The sequence below is a fragment of the Triticum aestivum genome, chromosome 4B, assembly GCF_018294505.1.
Source record: "Triticum aestivum cultivar Chinese Spring chromosome 4B, IWGSC CS RefSeq v2.1, whole genome shotgun sequence".
NCBI classification, from domain to species: domain Eukaryota; kingdom Viridiplantae; phylum Streptophyta; class Magnoliopsida; order Poales; family Poaceae; genus Triticum; species Triticum aestivum.
In genome coordinates this window covers 550,170,346-550,189,320 of record NC_057804.1, presented here as the reverse complement: position 1 = coordinate 550,189,320, position 18,975 = coordinate 550,170,346, and the positions used below count along the sequence as shown (strand labels likewise).

General features: G+C 44.4%; 3 protein-coding genes across 4 annotated transcripts; 1 reads left to right on the top strand and 2 right to left on the bottom strand.

The window, feature by feature from the left end:
* Positions 1-2,159: 2,159 nt before the first annotated feature.
* Positions 2,160-5,640, top strand: LOC123095188 (uncharacterized). Of its 2 annotated transcripts, XM_044516995.1 has the most exons (10): positions 2,160-2,795; positions 2,952-3,076; positions 4,183-4,290; positions 4,387-4,428; positions 4,514-4,612; positions 4,694-4,786; positions 4,887-5,003; positions 5,106-5,138; positions 5,220-5,270; positions 5,374-5,640. In XM_044516995.1, the coding sequence occupies exons 4-10, from the start codon at positions 4,390-4,392 to the stop codon at positions 5,494-5,496; spliced, it is 555 nt and encodes a 184-aa protein (XP_044372930.1). In that variant the 5' UTR covers positions 2,160-2,795; positions 2,952-3,076; positions 4,183-4,290; positions 4,387-4,389; the 3' UTR covers positions 5,497-5,640. The 2 variants fall into 2 exon arrangements, with proteins under 2 accessions (XP_044372930.1, XP_044372931.1); XM_044516996.1 differs by lacking the exon at positions 2,160-2,795 and having other exon boundaries at positions 2,907-3,076.
* A 1,540-nt stretch (positions 5,641-7,180) lies between these two features.
* LOC123093205 (phosphoserine aminotransferase 1, chloroplastic) lies at positions 7,181-8,768 on the bottom strand. Its single transcript, XM_044515114.1, has one exon. The coding sequence runs from the start codon at positions 8,725-8,727 to the stop codon at positions 7,468-7,470; it is 1,260 nt and encodes a 419-aa protein (XP_044371049.1). The 5' UTR covers positions 8,728-8,768; the 3' UTR covers positions 7,181-7,467.
* Positions 8,769-13,368: 4,600 nt separating this feature from the next.
* Positions 13,369-18,969, bottom strand: LOC123093204 (protein RRP6-like 1). Its single transcript, XM_044515113.1, has 14 exons — positions 18,633-18,969; positions 17,775-17,930; positions 16,874-17,032; positions 16,713-16,796; positions 16,496-16,575; positions 16,344-16,394; positions 16,140-16,239; positions 15,776-15,858; positions 15,615-15,660; positions 15,250-15,337; positions 15,001-15,170; positions 14,586-14,885; positions 14,402-14,515; positions 13,369-13,979 (listed from the first exon to the last, which is right to left on the bottom strand). Exons 1-14 carry the CDS (start codon positions 18,951-18,953, stop codon positions 13,698-13,700), a joined length of 2,034 nt encoding a protein of 677 aa, XP_044371048.1. The 5' UTR covers positions 18,954-18,969; the 3' UTR covers positions 13,369-13,697.
* Positions 18,970-18,975: the final 6 nt, after the last annotated feature.

Sequence of the window (18,975 nt, the reverse complement as noted above, 5' to 3'; positions counted from 1 at the left end):
ACAAATTTCTTCCCAATGATCAAAGTTACCATAATGCTTTCACCAAAGTTATCACGCCTTCAGTGCTTATGACCATGCTACTTACACATAATGTACCGCGTGATATACAAAAGTTATCATGTTGGTGCTGTGTCATTTGTCCTGGTGGTGATGGAGAATTTACCACGGGAAAAGTTTATGTGCCAGGTTTGATAGGTGAAACAAAAAGTTTTTCAGTGCTAACATATTAAAGGCAAAGCATGTCAAAAACAGTATTTTCCTTATCTTGTTCAACAATGAGTATCATAGGTGAGGTGGTTAGCTCCCTTCGTTGATTACCTGCAGACCAGAGACCAAATCCCAATCCAAGCATTATTTTTGCCTGAAAATCAGGAAGGAAATCAGGACGGCGGTCGGATCTGACGGCGGTTGATGCGTGTGGCAGTTTTGCAATCTGCCACACGGTTGCCAAATACATATTTCATTGAATAAAATATTTTGTTTAAAGTGATGTCTTTTGGATGAACTTTGCATGTTTAAATTTGAAAAATGCGAAGTTTATGTTATGACGATTATTGCTATCCGTGCTTTAATTTGAATGATTTTAAGATATGTATTGTATGGAGATTGTGTTTGTGCGGCTAGTATATAAAACAGTCACAAATTTGACTCCAATAAAATCGGAATCTAACTTCATCAAAAACTCACTAGTTCTCATAGCACAACCATGGAAAATAGCAGAGCCATACAGGGGCAACCCCCCATCGCACGATGTTGCAATTACCTGTGTAGTCAGATTGTAATATGATGGAACATCTGTTGAGCTAAGAATAGAGCATAAACTTCTTTTTATTTATTGGTTTAGAAAAAATATATACTCAAACATTTGAATTTTTCTGGAACATTCACATGTGTCTACGTGAGCATTTTTTTTATTTTCTGTAGTTTTATTTTCGTTCTTTTTACAACACATTTTTTATATATTTTCTCCGTCCCAAAATAAATGACTCAAGTTTTTTTTACCTCAAATAGACTTTATTTCTTAAATAATAGACATGTCATTTACAAGCAGATGAGAAATAAAATCTGGGATCTCATCATCCCAAGAACTAGAGAATCTAGTAGTAAAAGAGTTCTTTGCTAATTCATCTGTCACTTGATTGGACCCTCTATAGCAATGTTTGAAGGATATGGACGCAAAATCCATCATAAGCTCTTTACACTCTGTGATGATAGCTATCTCTGGGCCTAAATAATCATCAACTTGGTTCACCGAGTCCACCGCGAAAGAACAATCTGATTCAATTTATATGTTGTTGCATCCAATGTGAGTTGCCAAGTACATTCCGTTTCTGATGGCAGTTAGCTCAGCTGAGTCAACTCCACTGATGTTTGGAACAAACCAACTTGCTGCGGCAATAAAATCACCCCGGTCGTCCCGAGCCACAACACCACAAGCACATGAAAGTGTTTCATACTGAAAGGAAGCATCAGCATTTATCTTCACGATCCCATGTCCTGGTTTCCTTCACATGTGGTCATTCTTCCTTATTGATCCTTTGGGTATAGTTGACCTGAGGTAATTTGTCGCCAAAACCTTGATGGCTACTGCAGTTTTTTCTGGCGTTTGGACTTTGACTCCCTTCACTATATGCCGGCGCTGCCACCATATATACCATGCTGCTACAACTGCAAGCTCTGCCGTTGGTACCTCCACATCATTGCTCTGAAGCTTTGATAAAATTTCCATCGTAATAGATCCTGATCTATCCTCGGTGACAGCTCGACTTGTAGCAAGCCCAGCCGCTCCCAAATATCTGTCGCTCGTCGACACTTAAATAAGCAGTGTTGAATGTCTTCTGCTCCGACTAAACAAACTGGACATTGAGCTGAGCATGGGATGTGTCGGTTTGCTAATACACCAAAGCATGGGAGGGCGCCATGCAAAACTTTCATGCAAAATGTTTTATCTTCCCTGGTATTTTCAGCTTCCACATATCCTTTCAAATTGAGTTTATATTTTCTGTACAAGGGAGTATGTTTTTCAGCGAACACACACTTTTTAACATGACAAAAAAAATCGAAACGGAAAAAACGGGGACGTGAGTGGGCCGCTTGGGCCGGGCCATGCTGTGTGCGTTTGCCCGACGCAGCGAGACTGCGAGAGTCCTCCGGTAAAGGGGTGACCGGTGGGTACCGGCTCGGGCTGCGGGGTCCTGCAGAAGAAGGTTGTCGCGGCCTCGGGCGGAGGGGTGCCGGCCGACGGTGCATCCCGGAGAGGGGGCGGCGGCCTCGAGCGAGGAGAAGTTGCTGTGGCCTCGAGTGGAGAGATGCCGCAGACGAAGGCTACGGTCTCGACGGGAGGATCTGCCGCCCTGGCTGCCCTTCACGGGAACACAACCGCCCAGGATTCCGAAGAATCCGCCGCCAAGCGCCGTACAAAGAAGGCACGCACGGTCTCGAGCGGGGAGACCCCAATGGTGGATGCCGATGCCATCTCGAGTGGACACACGGCGCACGGCCACCCTGCAAAGGAGCCTGATACTGCCAAGGACCTTCAGAGATCCGATTCAGACGAGACTGTACTACATGCCGAGGAAGAAAACGAAGAGGTGAAAGAGGCGGAGCTTCTGATCCAAAGGCTGAATGATCTGGGCATAGGAGAGCATGTCAGCGACGACGAGTTCAACGCTTACTTTGATCAGCTACCTTCCATGCCTCGGATCTATCCCGATGCTGTCAAACTGACCGGCGAGGAGCTCGACAAGCAAGCCGTTCGCCTTGCGCTGTACCGCTTCAGATCTTACAAACACAAGGTTCAGTCCACAGTTCCATCTATATATAGAACCATCTATCATCACACATCATGCATTTACTTGTTCTATGCTACACGTGCTGGGTTATTTAACCTCCTGTATTCATTTAGTTTGATCTTAATTATGTGCCGTGCCGTGCCGTCTCATCGTCTGCAGGTGAAAGAGGAGGGGAAGGACGATACGTTGGGCCTTAAGGACGTTTCTGAGGACGAGTGTGATCGACAGTTTCTTAAGAAGTGGGGATACTTCAAGAGAATCGAGGAAAATTGGACACTTGATTGGTATTTCCACCCTGATTACTGCAAAGATCCTTCTCTTAGTGACTACCAACGCCTAGTCCTCCGAAATTATTGAGTTATCTTCTTATGCATGACTAGTCCTTCTATTTGTATTTGTGGCTGATTGTATTAGAACAGCTGTCTGGCTGTTATAATCACACTAAATTCTCCAAAATTATCATAGGAGAGTATCATGCAGCAGTGCCAAGTAGGCATTTAGCTGATGTGACACATCATTGAATGGAGAAAGAGTTAGATTGATCCCATGCGTTCATCTCCCATGGATCCTAATAAATAACAAAAGATGTCGTATAAAATATGACGCCTATGATACTATGCATTGGGGAGGTAGTATTGTACTCCCTCCGTCCGTGAATAAGTGTACATCTAGCTTTTGTCTTAAGTCAAAGTTTTAAAACTTTGACCAATTTTATAGGAAAACGTAGCAGCATTTATGGCACTAAATTAGTACCGTTGGATTCGTTTTGAAATGTACTTTCATAATATATCAATTTGATATCATATATGCTACTACTCTTTTCTATAAAGTTGGTCAAAATTCTAAATCTTTGACTTAGAACAAAAGATAGATGTACACTTATTCACGGACGGAGGGAGTAGATTGGTATCATGTTTGATACTACCCACTGTGAGAGGTGCAATCTCTAGGCGATCTTGCTTACAATAATGGAAAAAGTATATCAGGGTTCAGATTATAGGCCAATTACATGTAATGTAGGTGCAAGTTCATGCTACATCTAGTGAGCTTTAGTAATATTTGCCTGAGACGAGCAATATTATATTCTGAAATGTTTAACTTGTCAATTTATCAACTTATAAACTGGTCAGACTGACTAACTCAAATATACTACTCCCTCCGTTCCTAAATATTTATCTTTTTAGAGATTTCAAATGGACTATCACATACGGATGTATATAGACATATTTTAGAGTGTAGATTCACTCATTTTACTCCGTATGTAGTCACTTGTTGAAATCTCTAGAAAGACAAATATTTAGGAACGGAGGGAGTAGTAGCTATATTTAGGTTGTGTATCGTTCTAAAAATTTCTAAGCAATGTGTTCTCTCTCTATCCTTTTCAATGTAGGGTGGTACTGAGTACGGCAGGTGGAGTGACTACCACGAATTCCTTTGTAGCCATGTCATTGAAGAAGAGTATGCCAATTACTGCGAGGAACTATTCAAGCAACTACAGGTATGTATCACAGATCATGTTAAGGAGATGTCATTTCCTTTGTTCATTTCTTTGATATTCTTTTTGGACTAAGGACCTTTTTTACGCTGCCAACAGTGGATGGAAGGTTATCTAGATGCTCGCCGGCCATCTTATATGGTAAGTATGGCTATGCGAAAATCTTGGAATGTCACTGTTGCCTATATATGTCTTTTATCGCCCTCACAACATTTTTGTTGCCTAGTGGGACTGCATATCCTCCCGGGGAGCTTTCCAAGCAATGAAGATCGCTGCTACTACCTTCCCGAAGATCAGCGCGTCTTTAGCTTACTATGGCTACCATGTAGGTTCCCTCGCATGAATTATTTCTATGTAGCTTACAATGTAGTATATCTCACAGCACAGTTGCTATCTTTCGGTTCAGGAGTGTATAGCGAGCATGGGCTATGACAGTTTTTGGTTTAAGGAGTTGGATGGTGTCTATTTTGAGATTTGGGGGCGGGTCACGCAACGAATGGTTAGTACTGATCAGCAATGCGCACCAGTTTTCTCTCGTTTTTACAAGTACTGTGTATATCCTTAGCAGTGCATGACTTTTGCCTTGAATAATTGTTCAGATGAGCTTCAGAGAAGCTCTAGGGGACGTTTATAATTTGGGCAGGTTTCCGTTACGCCAACATAGGATGAAAGTTGCACTGGAGGATGACTACATCATGGGGAGAATGAAATCGGAGGTAGGCTCTTTAGGTTTATGGATAATCTGCACTTTGTTGACTTAATATTATTCCCTTTGTGTATGCATGTATGCTAATTTCTTATCATCTTCCTTCCTTCAGTACCGTGCCTGCACGGCAGCCATTACCCCGGAAGTAAGTACAATAGTGTCTTTTGTATGTGGCATGCAAGTGGAATATGTTCTTGTATGTGTGACGTAGTCTGCTTGCCTTCAGGTTAAAGAGGATGGAGCTAAGGCGTTGATTGCAGAGGGAATTAGAAAGCGGGTACTGTGATATAGTATGAAAGAAAACACATCTGCCTTAATTATGCATGTTTTAGAAAGATGATGATTTAGCCTGTGAAATTTTATTTTTCTTCTCTTTTCAGATTAACAAGCCGAAGTACTATGAGGAGTATATCAGAAAGAAGATTCACATCGCCCGCGTCATTGGAATCCTTCCTCCGCAGGAAGGATTGAAGCAACAGTGTAATCAAGATTCCGAAGAATGAGATGATCGTCAAACAAGCGTTGTTTATGAGACTATGAAATTGAACCATCCCTCGTCCTTTTGCACTGTGATGTGCTGCCCAGTGGCTGTGTGCGCAAAAATGCTAGTGACTTATAAGATAATGTAATACTCCCTCTGTCCCAAACTAAGTGACTCAACTTTGTACTAGCTTTAGTATAAAGCTAGTACAAAGTTGAGTCACTTATTTTGGGACGGATAGAGTAGATCATTTATGCAGCTTGGGGAGCAAATATAGTGGTTCATATATTATTATTATGCAGAGATTTTCTTTGCATTCCATGGTTTTCCAGTGATAGTTACCGTGATGAATCTCTTCTTTCCGAATTAGTAAAAAGAATGACTTATATTTCCCTAGTCTCGAGTGAAAAGCAAACCCACATGGAGTGATCAAACGACCCACAGCAGGAACTCAAACCATAAGCCAACACCATTAAACAAAGAACTAACGCAAGAATTTTTGCCTACATAGAAACTGCAAAAAAAAAAAAAGTCAGAACAAACAGGCCATATGTATATCAAAAGTATGAAATGAAACCCACAGCTTCACAAGGCAGCTTGCTGTTACGAACACACGGCGTCAGCCTATATATGGCATGTTTACCAACGTGCGGTTTGGAAGCTTCAGAGCTGCTGGTGATTTCGGTCCTTGGCCGGCACCAAACCGCCGTCACATCCCCGCATCTGTATTTTGGTGCCTCGTCGTATCGGCTCGGCGACTGAGCCAAGACAGACAGGGACACTGGAACCAGCAAATATAAGTACTTAGTACACCACCAAACTCTCGGGAGCTTGCTGCTCACCAACCTCCAAATCCAAAAATATGTAATGATGCAGTGTGGTCTGTGCTTGGTCCTCGACATAATAGACAAATCACATAAATGGATACATAAAGAGTGCACCAAATCTTCCACAGAATTCTGCACCACGGAAAATCTACCAAGATCCCAAGAACAACAAGAGCCTCTAGAAGATAATAATCGCCAAACTTGCTTGTTTAGAGATCAAAAAAGCAACCAAGCCTTGAGTTGGTCTCTGTAACATAAACTCTCAACCATACATAAGAATCAGGTAATCTGAAGACATCAATCAACCTTTATTCCCCAATACAACATGTTCCAATCTCAAAAGCGAGCAATGGAAAAGAGATCCTGTAAGCGTGGGAAAATGCGGTGGCATTGCAAAATACTTACCATACTAATACTACAGAATCCTGCACCGGAAAAATCTACGAAAATCCCGAGAACAAGAAATCTGCCTCTAGGGACAATGATCGCCAAACTTGCTTGTCTAGAGATCAAAAAAGCAACCAAACCTTGAGTGGGTCTATTTGTAACATAAACTCTCAACCATACATAAGAATCAGATAATCTGAAGACATCAATCAACCTTTATTTCCGAATACAACATGTTCCAATCTCAAAAGCGAGCAATGGGAAAGAGATCCCATAAACGCGGGAAAATGCCGTGGCATTGCAAAATGGTTACCATACTAATACAACAGAATCCTGCACCGGAAAAATCTACGAAAATGCCGAGAACAAGAATTCTGCCTCTAGGACAGAGTGATCGCCAAACTTGCTTGCTTAGACATCACAAAAGCAAACCAAACCTTGAGTGGGTGTATGTAACATAAACTCTCAACCGTACATAAGAATAAGGTAATATAAAGACAACTGACCATCTACCAACCTTTATTCCCCAATACAACATGTTCCAACCTCAAAAGTGAGCAATGGAAATGAGATCCCGTAAACACGGGAAAAATGCAGCGGCATTGCAAAATAGTAGTTACTCCCATACTATGATACTAATACTGCGGATGAATCGATCGGAAACCGCAAATGGGCGACGACGCAGCTCTTGCACAGAGCCTACTTATGTTACTGACCAACAACAAGCCATATCCTACTAGAGCGAGCAATACCAGAGGACCATGGCGAGGCCGGGCCAATCAAGGGTTCCTTGCTTGGAAATCCTTCATGAAGGCGACGAGCTTCTCCACGCCGGAGAGCGGCATGGCGTTGTAGATGGAGGCGCGCACGCCGCCGACCGACCTGTGCCCCTTGAGCTGCAGCATGCCCTCCTTGGCCGCCTCGGCGATGAACTGCTTCTCCAAGTCGGCCCCCTTGGCCAGCGTGAAGGGCACGTTCATGAGCGACCGCACCGGCTTGTCCACGGGGCAGATGAAGTAGCCGCCGCTGGCGTCGATGGTGTCGTACAGGATGCCGGCCTTGTGCTGGTTCTTCTTCTCCACCTCGGCGAGGCCGCCCTGCGCGAGCAGGTCCTCGAACACCAGCCCGCAGATGTAGATGGCGAAGCAGGGCGGGGTGTTGTAGAGCGAGGCGTTGTCGGCGTGCGTCTTGTAGTCGAGCATCACCGGCGTGATGGGCTGGGCGCTGCCGACGAGGTCCTTGCGCACGATGGCGATGGTGACGCCCGACGGGCCGACGTTCTTCTGCGCCCCCGCGTAGATGAGGCCGAACCGGGAGACGTCGACGGGCTTGGAGCAGAAGTTAGAGGACATGTCGGCGACGAGTACGCCGGACTTGTTCTTCGGCTCCGGGTAGTCCTTGAACTCGACGCCGTGGATGGTCTCGTTGGAGCAGATGTGGAGGAAGCGGGCATCGGGGTTCTGCGCGATGGCCCCGAAGTCCGCCGGGAGGGAGGTGTACTTGGCGGCCTTGCCGGACCAGGCGACGGAGGCCGCGGAGTACTTCTTGGCCTCCTTGAAGGCCTTGTCGCTCCAGGAGCCGGAGACGACGAAGTCGGCGGGGTCCGAGGAGGAGGCGCAGAGGTTGAGCGGCGCGGCGGCGAACTGGGTGGTGGCGCCGCCCTGCAGGAAGAGCACCTCGTGGGTGTCCGGCACGGCGAGGAGCGCGCGCAGGTCCGCCTCGGCCTTCTTGATGGCCGCGTCGAACTCCTTGCCCCGGTGGCTCATCTCCATGATGCTCATGCCGGAGCCGCGGTAGTCGACCAGCTCCGCCTGCGCCTTCTGGAGGACGGAGAGGGGGAGCGTGGCCGGGCCCGCCGCGAAGTTGTAGACGCCGCGCTCGCCCGCGGCGGCGAGGGGGGAGGGGGCGGAGGGCGCCGCGACGGCCTGGCAGCGGATCCTGGCGGCGCGCGCCGGGACGCGGGCGGAGGGGGCCGCCTTGGGGCTGGGGCGGTGGAGGAGCATGGAGTTGGGGGTGGCGGCGGCGGCGGCGGCGGCCATCGTGGGGAGGAAGGGGGGAGAGGGTTTTGGGTGGGTTGGTGCCGAAAGGGGAGGAGAGATCTATAGAGAGGGGGGTTGGTGGCGGCGTTGAGTGTGGTGTGCCGTGCTGGTGGCTGCCCTTCCTTTTTATTTACTCGGATATTAGAGGTCTTTTTGAAAAACTTTCAATCTATTCATCTTCAATCATGTCAGTACAATGAATACCAGAAATAAAAATTACATCCAGATTCATAGACCACCTAGCGACGACTACAAGCTAAAAACGCGCCGCCGTCATCGCCCCTCCATCGCCGGAGCCGGGCACAACTTATTGTAGTAGACAGTCGGGAAGTCGTCGTGCTAAGGCCTCGTAGGACCAGCACCCCAGAACAGCAACCGCCGCTGATGAAAAATAACGTAGATCGGAAAGATCCAAACCGAAGACACACGAACGTAGACGAACAACGACGAGATCCGAGCAAATCCATCAAAGATAGATCTACCGGAGACACACCTCCACACGCCCACCAACGATGCTAGACGCACCGCCGGAACGGGGGCTATGTGGGGAGACCTTTATTCCATCTTTAGGGAGCCGCCGCCGCCTCGCCTTCCTGAGTAGGACACAAACCCTAACAAGATTGAAAAAAAGACTAAAAACGGAGCCCTCCCGCCGGCCCTTGCCAGGATCCACCGCGCCTCCATGGCCCTAGGGCCACCGGAGACGAGGCGGACCTGCGCCGGCGCCGGCGAGAGGCACAAACCCTAACTTTCTTTCTTGGAGGAGGAGGAGGAGGTGTGACTAAGTTTACATAAAACAATATAGACATTTATCATAATAAATCATATGAAAGATGACAAAAAAGTATGTCTATAATGGGTTATATCTTAGTCTTATCTTTAATAACTAGTCATTCCTTAAAACATGATGAGACAAATTGTGCTAAGAGATCATCTTTTGTCTTATCTTAAATAAAAGAAGACAAGTCTTTTCTTATGAGTTCTCTCTCCTCCACCTCATCATTTATCCTATGTGGCACTCCTAAGATAGCACCATTGTACATGCCCTAATATTACTGATGTGTTATAATATATCTTAACATTTTTTTATAAACTTGATTAAAGTTTGTAAAGCTTGACTTTAACCAAAACTAATATATGAATTAAATAAAAACGGAGGGAGTATATACTGCAGCGAAAGTGAAATGTAAATTGCAGGCAGCCGAGGCCAAATTGACACTTGACAGCGGTGAGGACGAGGCGTATGTGTGTGGCGAATCTGGAGAAGCTCTCTGCTTCGTTCGTGCCAGGATTGTTTATGTTGCGAATCTAGGGTTGGTGAATTGTCTGCCCGTGCTCCGGCTCATGGTGCTTTTTTGCCTTAATAGATTTTTAGAAAAACTATTGTGAACTAAAATCACGACAAGAATTATAAAACGGAGAAAGTATGACACAAATGTGACGAATCAAAAGAGATGGCGAAGAAGTTGATCGCCACGGCAGTTCGACATGTGTGCACGACAGGCTGCGGAAAAGTGGTAGTCTAAAAAAAAATGGTACGCGGCTGCCACAAAGCTTTTTTTTTTGTTTTTTGTTTGTGGAAAACATCCGACCCATTCGTCTTCAATCATGACAGTACAATGAACACCAGAAATATTAAAAACTACACCCAGATACATAGATCAACTAGCGACGACTACAATCACGACTACAATTCGTCTTCAGTGAGCCGCCGTCGTCTCGTCTTCCTGAGCAGGACACAAACCCTAACAAATCTCGAAGGCACATCTAAAAACGAAGCCCTCCCGCCGACAAGGGCCGGGATCCACTGCGCTCCCATGACCCTAAGGCCATCGGAGAGGAGGTGGACCGGCGCCGGCGCCAGTGGGAGGCAAAGGAACCCTAATCGGGGAGGAGGCGGCTAATCTGAGGCAGGCCTGCTCGTACATTGCCTTTGTTTTTACTATTCTTATAATTCCGTTAGCTACTGCCTAAAAGCTTATGTGCGAGGGGCATTTGTTTTACCAGATTGTATTTGCTAATCATTTTAGTCCGCATATGAGATTTGTCCCAAGTCAAACTCTGTAGAATTTAACCATATTTATATGAGAAAACGGAACATCTACAATACTAAAATTATACAGTATGAAAGGTAAATTCATGAGCCATCTAATAATATTGATTTCATATTTGTGAATGTTGATATTGTTCTTCAAATAAATCTTATATCCAGAGTAAAAAGGGCTGGAGAAAGTATTAGTACTGCCTCTATTCACTGTTATTATATGATGTTATACTGCCTCTATTCACTGTTATTAAATGATGTTCTTTTTCTTTCTTCTGAATTAGATGTATATAAACTTATTTTGATGCGTTTGTTCACTCATTTTAGTCCGTAAATAGTTTATATCAAAATATCCTAAACATCTTTATAATAGTGATTAGAGAGAGCAGTATATTACAGCGCATTGTTTGAACGGGCGTTGTCATGGAATATACATGAGCACTGCTATGGCTTGTTTGGACTATTTGCAGCGACGGCTGGATTGGCTTCGTGCAAGTTTCGTCTAGGCTATTCATCGTCCACAGAGCAGTTTCGAATATACATACCACGCTGTTATCATCTTCATCATCCCGGATTATGTTAAATGGGTTGCCTGGTCCACCGATCAAGCATGGTCGCGGATTCCGTCAGGGAGACCCCATTTCCCCCCTCCTCTTCATCCTTGCGATTGACCCCTTGCATAAGATCCTTGACTTGGCGACGAGGAAAGTGCTCCTCCACAAGATCCGTGGTCGTGGGTCCATGGTGCGTTCCTCCCTCTATGCGGACGATGCGGCGGTCTTTGTGGCTCCCATCAAACGGGACATCAACAATCTCGCCTCTATCCTGAGAGGCTTTGGGGACGTGACGGGCCTTTGCTTCAACTTCCAAAAAAGCTCGGTTGTGCCTATTCGTTGCAACCACCTTGACCTTGAGCAAATCCTTCAGAGCATGCCGGCAACACGGGCCACTTTTCCCATCAAATACCTTGGCCTCCCACTTTCAGTTTGGCAACTTAAGAGGATGGATTTCCAATACCTTGAGGATAAGGCGGCCGGAAAATTGGTTTCCTGGGAGGGCCAAAACATCACTACCATCGGTCGTACGACTCTTGTTAGGTCGGTCATCTCCTCCCAAGCGGTGTTCTCCATCACGCCCCTCGTCGTGCCTCAGGGTTGCCTCGATAGCCTTAACAAAATCGAGAGGGCTTTCCTTTGGTCCGGTGCGGACAAGACAACGGGAGCCAAATGCAAGGTCAACTGGAAGGTGGTTTGTAGACCAAAAGAATACGGTGGCCTGGGGGTGCTCAACACCGACAAATTCGCACGTGCTTTGCGGCTTCAATGGTTGTGGTATGAATGGAGCGAGCCCCGCAAATTATGGGTTGGCCTGGGAAACCCCTGCACCGTCGAGGACTTCGAGTTTTTCTATGCTTCTATGACTATCACGGTGGGAGATGGTGCCAAAACGCCTTTTTGGGACTCCCCATGGCTCCTTGGTCGCAAACCTAAGGATATTGCACCGCTCATCTTCGAGGCCTCGAAAAGAAAGAGTTGGAAGGTCCGTGAGGCCCTCAAGGGGAATGCTTGGATACTCAAGATCAACCAAGTTGCGGTTGTAACCGCAGCCCACATTCGGGAATTTTTCACTCTTTGGATGCTCCTGGATGATGTCCACCTTCATGAGCAAACCGAAGATATCATCATCTGGAAGCACGCGAACGACGGGGTATACACGACGGCCACTACGTACAAGGCTCAATTCCTAGGCTTGACTCTTTCCCCCTTGGACCGTATGGTTTGGAAGGCATGGGCGCCTCCAAAGGTTAAATTCTTTGCGCCGATCGTTTACAGCGACGAGGTTGGCCAAATTGTGGCCTCTGCAAACTTTGCAATAGGGAGCAAGAAACGGGTGCCCACATTTTCTTCAAGTGTCGCTTTACAATTCGGATATGGAAGTCTCTCATTGAGAGGCTTGGTCTTGCGCACATAGATACATCCGAGTGGCACACGGATGAATCCGTCTACGAATGGTGGGACAAGAGAACCGACAATCGCAATCCCAACCGGCAAGCTTTGGCCTCTCTCACCATGCTTGTCTCCTGGACCATTTGGAATGAAAGAAATGCACGGGTGTTTCGTCATAAGAGTGCGCCAACGACCATTCTTTTCACTGCCATTATCGATGAGGCCAAGCTTTGGGTGACCGCGGGTGCAAAGAAATTAGAAGATATTTTTATGGGCGAGTAATTGTCATGCCGTATTTGTGGGTGTTGTAAAACTCTAAACTCTATTCTATTCTTATTTAATTGATGAGGCAAATCTTATGCCTCCGTTTTGAAAATAAATAAATATACATACCACCCCCTGGTGCTAGTAGCCAACACGATCTCTGCTTCCCGGATAATCAATCAGCCAGTGGTGGATTTGACCCGGAGAGCGTAAAGCTGCCATTAAGCTATCTTTGGTCCACTCAGAGAAGCATGCTACGCACATTTCTGTATTTGAGGCACGAGGAGCTCCTGCCAGAATGAAAACAACTACTCCTACGCGCCGGAGAGACGACGTCGTTATTACTTCTCTTTTGCGAGGTATGATAAAGAAAAAGGTAACACAAAAGAAAAGTAATGTTTTTGTCTTCAAGTCTTTGCTATCTATACCACCAGTTTTACAGTATACCACCTGTGCAATTCCAGCATCCACCATTGCACAACAACACGCCATGTTTTGTCACTTGTTACATACACACACCCAGTTCACCACATGACAGCACACATGTCTTCCATCTACTGTCAATCAAACAAATGCTATGTCCAGCGCCTAGCCACTCATGTGAGAGGGCACGGGTTTCCTACTCTCTTTCTCTATAACTATTTTTCTGCACAACAGGATGGATGGATCACAGGGGCTGTCGCGCCACAGTTAGTTATAGGCAGAGCAGTACCACTTCAGTTACCCGAATGAGGGGGAGGTTGTTGTTGCTTCTTCAAGTCCTGGAAACCCCCTCCATTATTTCTACCCCCTCCATTATTTCTAGCGGCGGGCTGACCTGTTCCTGTGCTGCTATGGTTTATGGATTGGTAGCCATGCCCGTAATAGCAACCGGACATGAACCCAGCGGCCTGTGTGCCTTCGGGTTCATGATGGCTCCATCCAGCTAAACTGCTGTAGTCTGCGAACTGGGGGTAGTAATAAGCTGAAGACTGAATCTGATCAATGTCGCTTTTAGCCTGCGATGCCACAACTTAAACCGAGTTACTAGCAGGGGAAGATAAAATACTTGCAGCGAAGCACAGATGGAAAATATAAATTTGTGATACTTATAATAAGAAATCAATGAAAGGAATGGTGAATCGAGCATATTAAGAAATTTGATGAGTTGAGCAAAAATGAAAGGAAACATGAAATTGTTCCGCAGGCATATGTTTTCTCTCTCCAGAATACTCAGTGAATACTACTTCGAAATATACAAGTAGTACAGTAGTACTAATCAGTAATCAACAAAAACTACAGGCAGAAAAATAAGTAAATATGGTACTATATGTAATTCGTCACAGCAGTGCAAAAGAAAACAATACATCTATAAGCAGATATTAAGTATTTTAAATGAACATTTCAAAAGAAAATACTGTTCTGACTTCTGAGCATGTACCTGCTCATTTGAAAATCCTCCAAAGTAATCTGTCTGTCTTCCAGATGTTGAATTGCCTACCAGACCTCCAAAAGGCATAGGTCTCTTCAGTTCTTGAACAGGAGCCTGTGTCTCCTGCACAATGCACCTATATAAATACCCCCCAAAAAATACAATGACTGCAGATACTACGAGTATGCCTCACCTGCTTATTATTGCTCATCAATTCCTTGTTTGATTGTCCAGTCAGGCCTGATAAGCTCCAAGACATCTTATTTTCAGATGATGGTATGGTTGAGGTCTTGTCGTGTAGCCAGATGCTACCAGTCAAAGTTGCATCAGTCATAAAACTATCCCTACTGTTAGAAGTAACCCTGATATTTGCAGTTGATGAAGGAGCTAAAGAATATTGATCAGCTCGACCAAAACTGATCCCAACATTATCAGCATCCAAAGGAGCCATTTCGATGACTTCACCAGTGTCCAGTATACTTTTCAAGTCTAACTGCATAAGATCACATATAGTTTCAAACTAAGTCCTTAAACACCAGTGCTAAACTCATCATCAGTCTTAACACATAAATGAAAAAAGAAAATCCACAAAGTTCAGTCAAACTGACCTCACCAAGTCGTACTTTCTTTAGTTGCTCAGCTATTGCTTCAAAGGCACCAGAATTTTCAGTTGCATTCCATACGATGTCCAAGATTAGGTCAAAATTATCCTCAACACATGGATATTTTGTTTTCACGATTCTTCGCAAATCTGCAGTGGTTGTAGGCATCTTCTTTGCTTTTGAATTCAAAAGGACAGTCAGCCAAAACAACACATCAAGTTTTGCAGCATAGCAATCCAACAAAATCAGTAATACCTATCTCAATCAAAGCCTTGTTTGGCAATACATAACCAGTGCTCTCATCTTGTTCACGAGCTATATAATCTCTCCACTGATGTAGAGCCTGAGAATGAAAAAAAAATGGTCATGCAATTGAATAACTCTCTCTCGGTAGAACACAAAAAACCTATTATACTCCATGGATATACTATATTATGCTTTTCGGAGTCAAAATAATCGAAAGTAATGAAATAACGCCAAAGTAAATCGACAGCATGATTTGGGACCAGAAAGCTATAAAACCATTTATAGAAAAAGTGCCACATCATATGTTACTATGCCAGGTTTATTGAAGACAGAATAATCATGAGCAATCCAAAATGAAGAGAGTAATTTCTTACAGAAACAACAGCCAGCTGAGCTGCGGCCAATTCATGTTCCTGCAACCTGTAATAACACACTCGAGTTAATGGGATAAGCACACACATTATTTTCAGTGTAAAAAAAAAGTTTTCCCTTAAAGATAAACCAAGAGTAGTAATTGAAGTAACAGCATACAGACCCGTATATGTGGAGGTAAGATTTATCTGTCAGCAGCTCCTTTTCATACAACTGTAAGCAAATATCATTACTGCGCTTTTGAACCTGCAGCTAACAAAAAAGACAGATCAGAATGCCTGTTCTGATACACTTTTCAGTCAAAAGTGGCTATACGTTGGTTGAGGAACCATCAGTAACACCCAGATTGCAGATTTATGTGAACAGGAAAGGACACCACATATGACAACAGGCCAATTTTAAGATGTGTCATGTAGTTCTAAATCAAGGGTTCATTCAGGGAAGGAGACAACATCAACAGTGCTCATTCATATGAATTCACCATACCAATCAAAACCAAAAGGAAAACAGTAGAACATAAGCTTAACCTCTAAAAGAAGATCGTTTTCACATGTGGACTCCCTTTGTAGTCTAAGTCTCATCAAGTCATATATATACAACAGATAATGTGTATCTTCTCTCGCATACCTGCATAGGGGTAATCTCAAATGGATAAGTTGACAGAAATAGCAGCGGGGGCAAGAACAATGACTAAACTAAAGAATGGAATATATGGTTTATATGCACAGTACTTGATCATTTCATCAGAGAGTGGCCTTGACCTCCAATCTGCATTTTGATATCTACAAGTAAATGCTGACTTTGGTGAGAAACAAATCTCATGGTAGATAATTAGAAAGGTCAGCATGAGTATATCTAAAAATTATGGGTAAATGAGATGTACGTTTTATTCGCTGTGACTCCACAGAAATGATGTAATAGGTGTTCTAGGCTGTTCCGTTCCATCTGTAAAACCCTTGAAGCCTGGTTGGTGTTAGACAGGAAAGTCAAACTTAAGTTTAACATGGCAAAGAAAAAAGTAGGTTTCAAAGGAGAATGCAGAAAAACACAAACAGAGAGTCACAATCAAGAATTATGGTATAGGCTATTTTCAACAGTACCTGTCCTGTGTCAAAAAGATTGCACACATACACTCGGAAGTCCCGCTGGAGCCACATTATATCACGATCGGCCCCATGCATTACCTACTTCCCCAAGAACAAGTGAGGAAAAGGATATTAAAGGGCACAAAGACCGACAAAATTTGATGGTTAAGAAAAACCTTTCTCTTGGTTGGATCATTGAAAAGTTCTTTCAAGTAGGAACCGATGTATATGCGTAGCTTAAGGGTGTCGATAATGAAGTCCTCTGTTCTTGTTGAAATCTGCATCAAGCAGGTCAAACCCTGAAATGACCTATATTGATTGTGCTCCAAATCGACCTGAAAACAGCACAGAAATAAAGCAAAGATTACATTGCTAGCAGTCACCGAGCTATTCCATGCCAGATGACCCAAACAGAGAAAGGCACAAATGGGTTCTTTTATGAGAAGACAAAATAAGCAAAACATGGAACATGATCTTGCTTATGTCTATGGTCTGTAATTCATAGCAGGAAGACAGACAAGGCAGGGGAAAGGAAAAAATAGAAGCAACTACCAATCATACAGAAAAAAATATAATGCATCAATTACAACGAATTCAAAAGTAAAGGACAGCGGATATAAGCTCACATTGTGTAATATGATTTATAACGAACATAATTCACTGGATTTGTGGCTGGAGTTTGATGACAGCAGGTAAGACGGAAACACCTATGGAGCTATGATAAGTATTTTGTCAAAAAGTTCTAAAGTAGCACAGTCTAAGACTTTTACCAGTAGTTTAAAAATATATGCCTGTCAAACTCAATTAGGGCCCATAACAGCTACCATATGACAATAACTCATCCATGTTTCACTTGGATTATTTTGTTGACAAAATTACTGCAAGACTTAAGTGCACAAAACTTATGTGCATAATTTACAAGTGATAGCAGGAACAATGTCAACTGAAGCATTTAAAAAAATCCAAGAAAAATGCACAAGGTACTTGGAAAGTTGGAAAGTAATACAGCATAGGCAGCAAACAAGTCTGATACAGATTAATTAGAAATTTAAGGAAAACTTGATTACAAGTGCTTACAGCAAATTCATTTACATCCTTCAACTTGTTAACTAACTCTGTCAATCCTTTCAGGTCTTCTACTAGCGTAAACGGGGTATCGTCTACATCGGCTGGCCTTACTGGTTCACTTTCAGGAACATTTCTGTCAATAAACTGTTCCACAGGTAGTTTTTCCTGCAATGAGATAAAGTATATTTACATCAATTTTAATACATGCACATGCACACAAGACAATTGCTGTACAACTTAGAACAATTGAAAAGCAGAACACCATACTACTTTTATGTGGTACAGGTTGCTCCGCAGTGAGGAGATTTAGCCTTTCCTTTTCAAATATCAACATCCATACTAGATCTCTTGTAACAAACTCATCTAGTCCTTTAGTCAACACGCTAGATGGTTACTTTTCTTTTATCCTTTTCGAGCTCAGAAAATCAACTGTCCAGCAAAAAGAATCAGCAACGTATGCATTTCCACTCTTCTGATTGCAAGCGTCATCCTACACTTTTCTCCAGAATAAAGAGACATGCCAGTACCATGAACCCATCTTCTGGATTCCATGTAAACATGTCATGGATCCCCCGAAATAGAAAGAAACGAGATCAAACTATTTTTTGCTCATGGATAGCTTCGAAAGTGCAAACAACAAGTGATCAAAGAAAGGGCCACTAAAATTTCATTTGGTACAGATTTTCTTATACATGTATGTGGTTATAGTAATTACTGATGACGCAGTGAACTAACTACTACTAGTAAACAAATCTGAGCGGGTAGAGCTCTTTTAGTCCATTCGCATGTCGCGTTTCGATCCAAAAGTTCCTAGTACCAACGACAGAAAAGGGAAGAAAGAGGTAGTCGTAGGAAAGAAGCACTGACCAGGGGGTGGATAGGGCGGGTGCCGTCGTCGCTGCGCTCCAGCCAGACGTGATCGAAGGGCGAGTTGCAGTTGTTGACCCTGATGAGGTACACGTCCTGCGGCCGCGGGATGCTGGGATCGTGGTAGACCACCTTGGGCTTGGTCCCCGGAGCCGCCCAGGGCGCCCTGCCGTCGCTGGGGGTGATCCTGAGCGACCCGGCGGCGAGAACGGCATCGGAGGCGCCGGCGACGCCTTCCTGCACGCCGGGCGCCTTGTCCTTGTTCCCGTCCCCCGCCTCGTCCGCCGCGTCCCCGTCGCTCGGGCCCTTGGACCCGTCCATGGAGGAGCGCGCCGCGGGGACT

What these genes read in the sequence shown, in the direction of transcription:
- LOC123095188 (XM_044516995.1), top strand. Translation starts at nt 4,390, where the DNA reads ATGGAAGGTTATCTAGATGCTCGCCGGCCATCTTATATG. An exon ending in CTCGCCGGCCATCTTATATG is followed by an intron (nt 4,429 to 4,513) that starts GTAAGTATGGCT and finishes TTTGTTGCCTAG; the next exon opens with TGGGACTGCATATCCTCCCG. An exon ending in GGCGGGTCACGCAACGAATG is followed by an intron (nt 4,787 to 4,886) that starts GTTAGTACTGAT and finishes ATAATTGTTCAG; the next exon opens with ATGAGCTTCAGAGAAGCTCT.
- LOC123093205 (XM_044515114.1), bottom strand. Translation starts at nt 8,727, where the DNA reads ATGGCCGCCGCCGCCGCCGCCGCCACCCCCAACTCCATGCTCCTCCAC.
- LOC123093204 (XM_044515113.1), bottom strand. Translation starts at nt 18,953, where the DNA reads ATGGACGGGTCCAAGGGCCCGAGCGACGGGGACGCGGCGGACGAGGCG. An exon ending in CCCGCCCTATCCACCCCCTG is followed by an intron (nt 17,931 to 18,632) that starts GTCAGTGCTTCT and finishes ATCTCATTGCAG; the next exon opens with GAAAAACTACCTGTGGAACA. An exon ending in CTCAGCTGGCTGTTGTTTCT is followed by an intron (nt 15,338 to 15,614) that starts GTAAGAAATTAC and finishes TTTCATTCTCAG; the next exon opens with GCTCTACATCAGTGGAGAGA.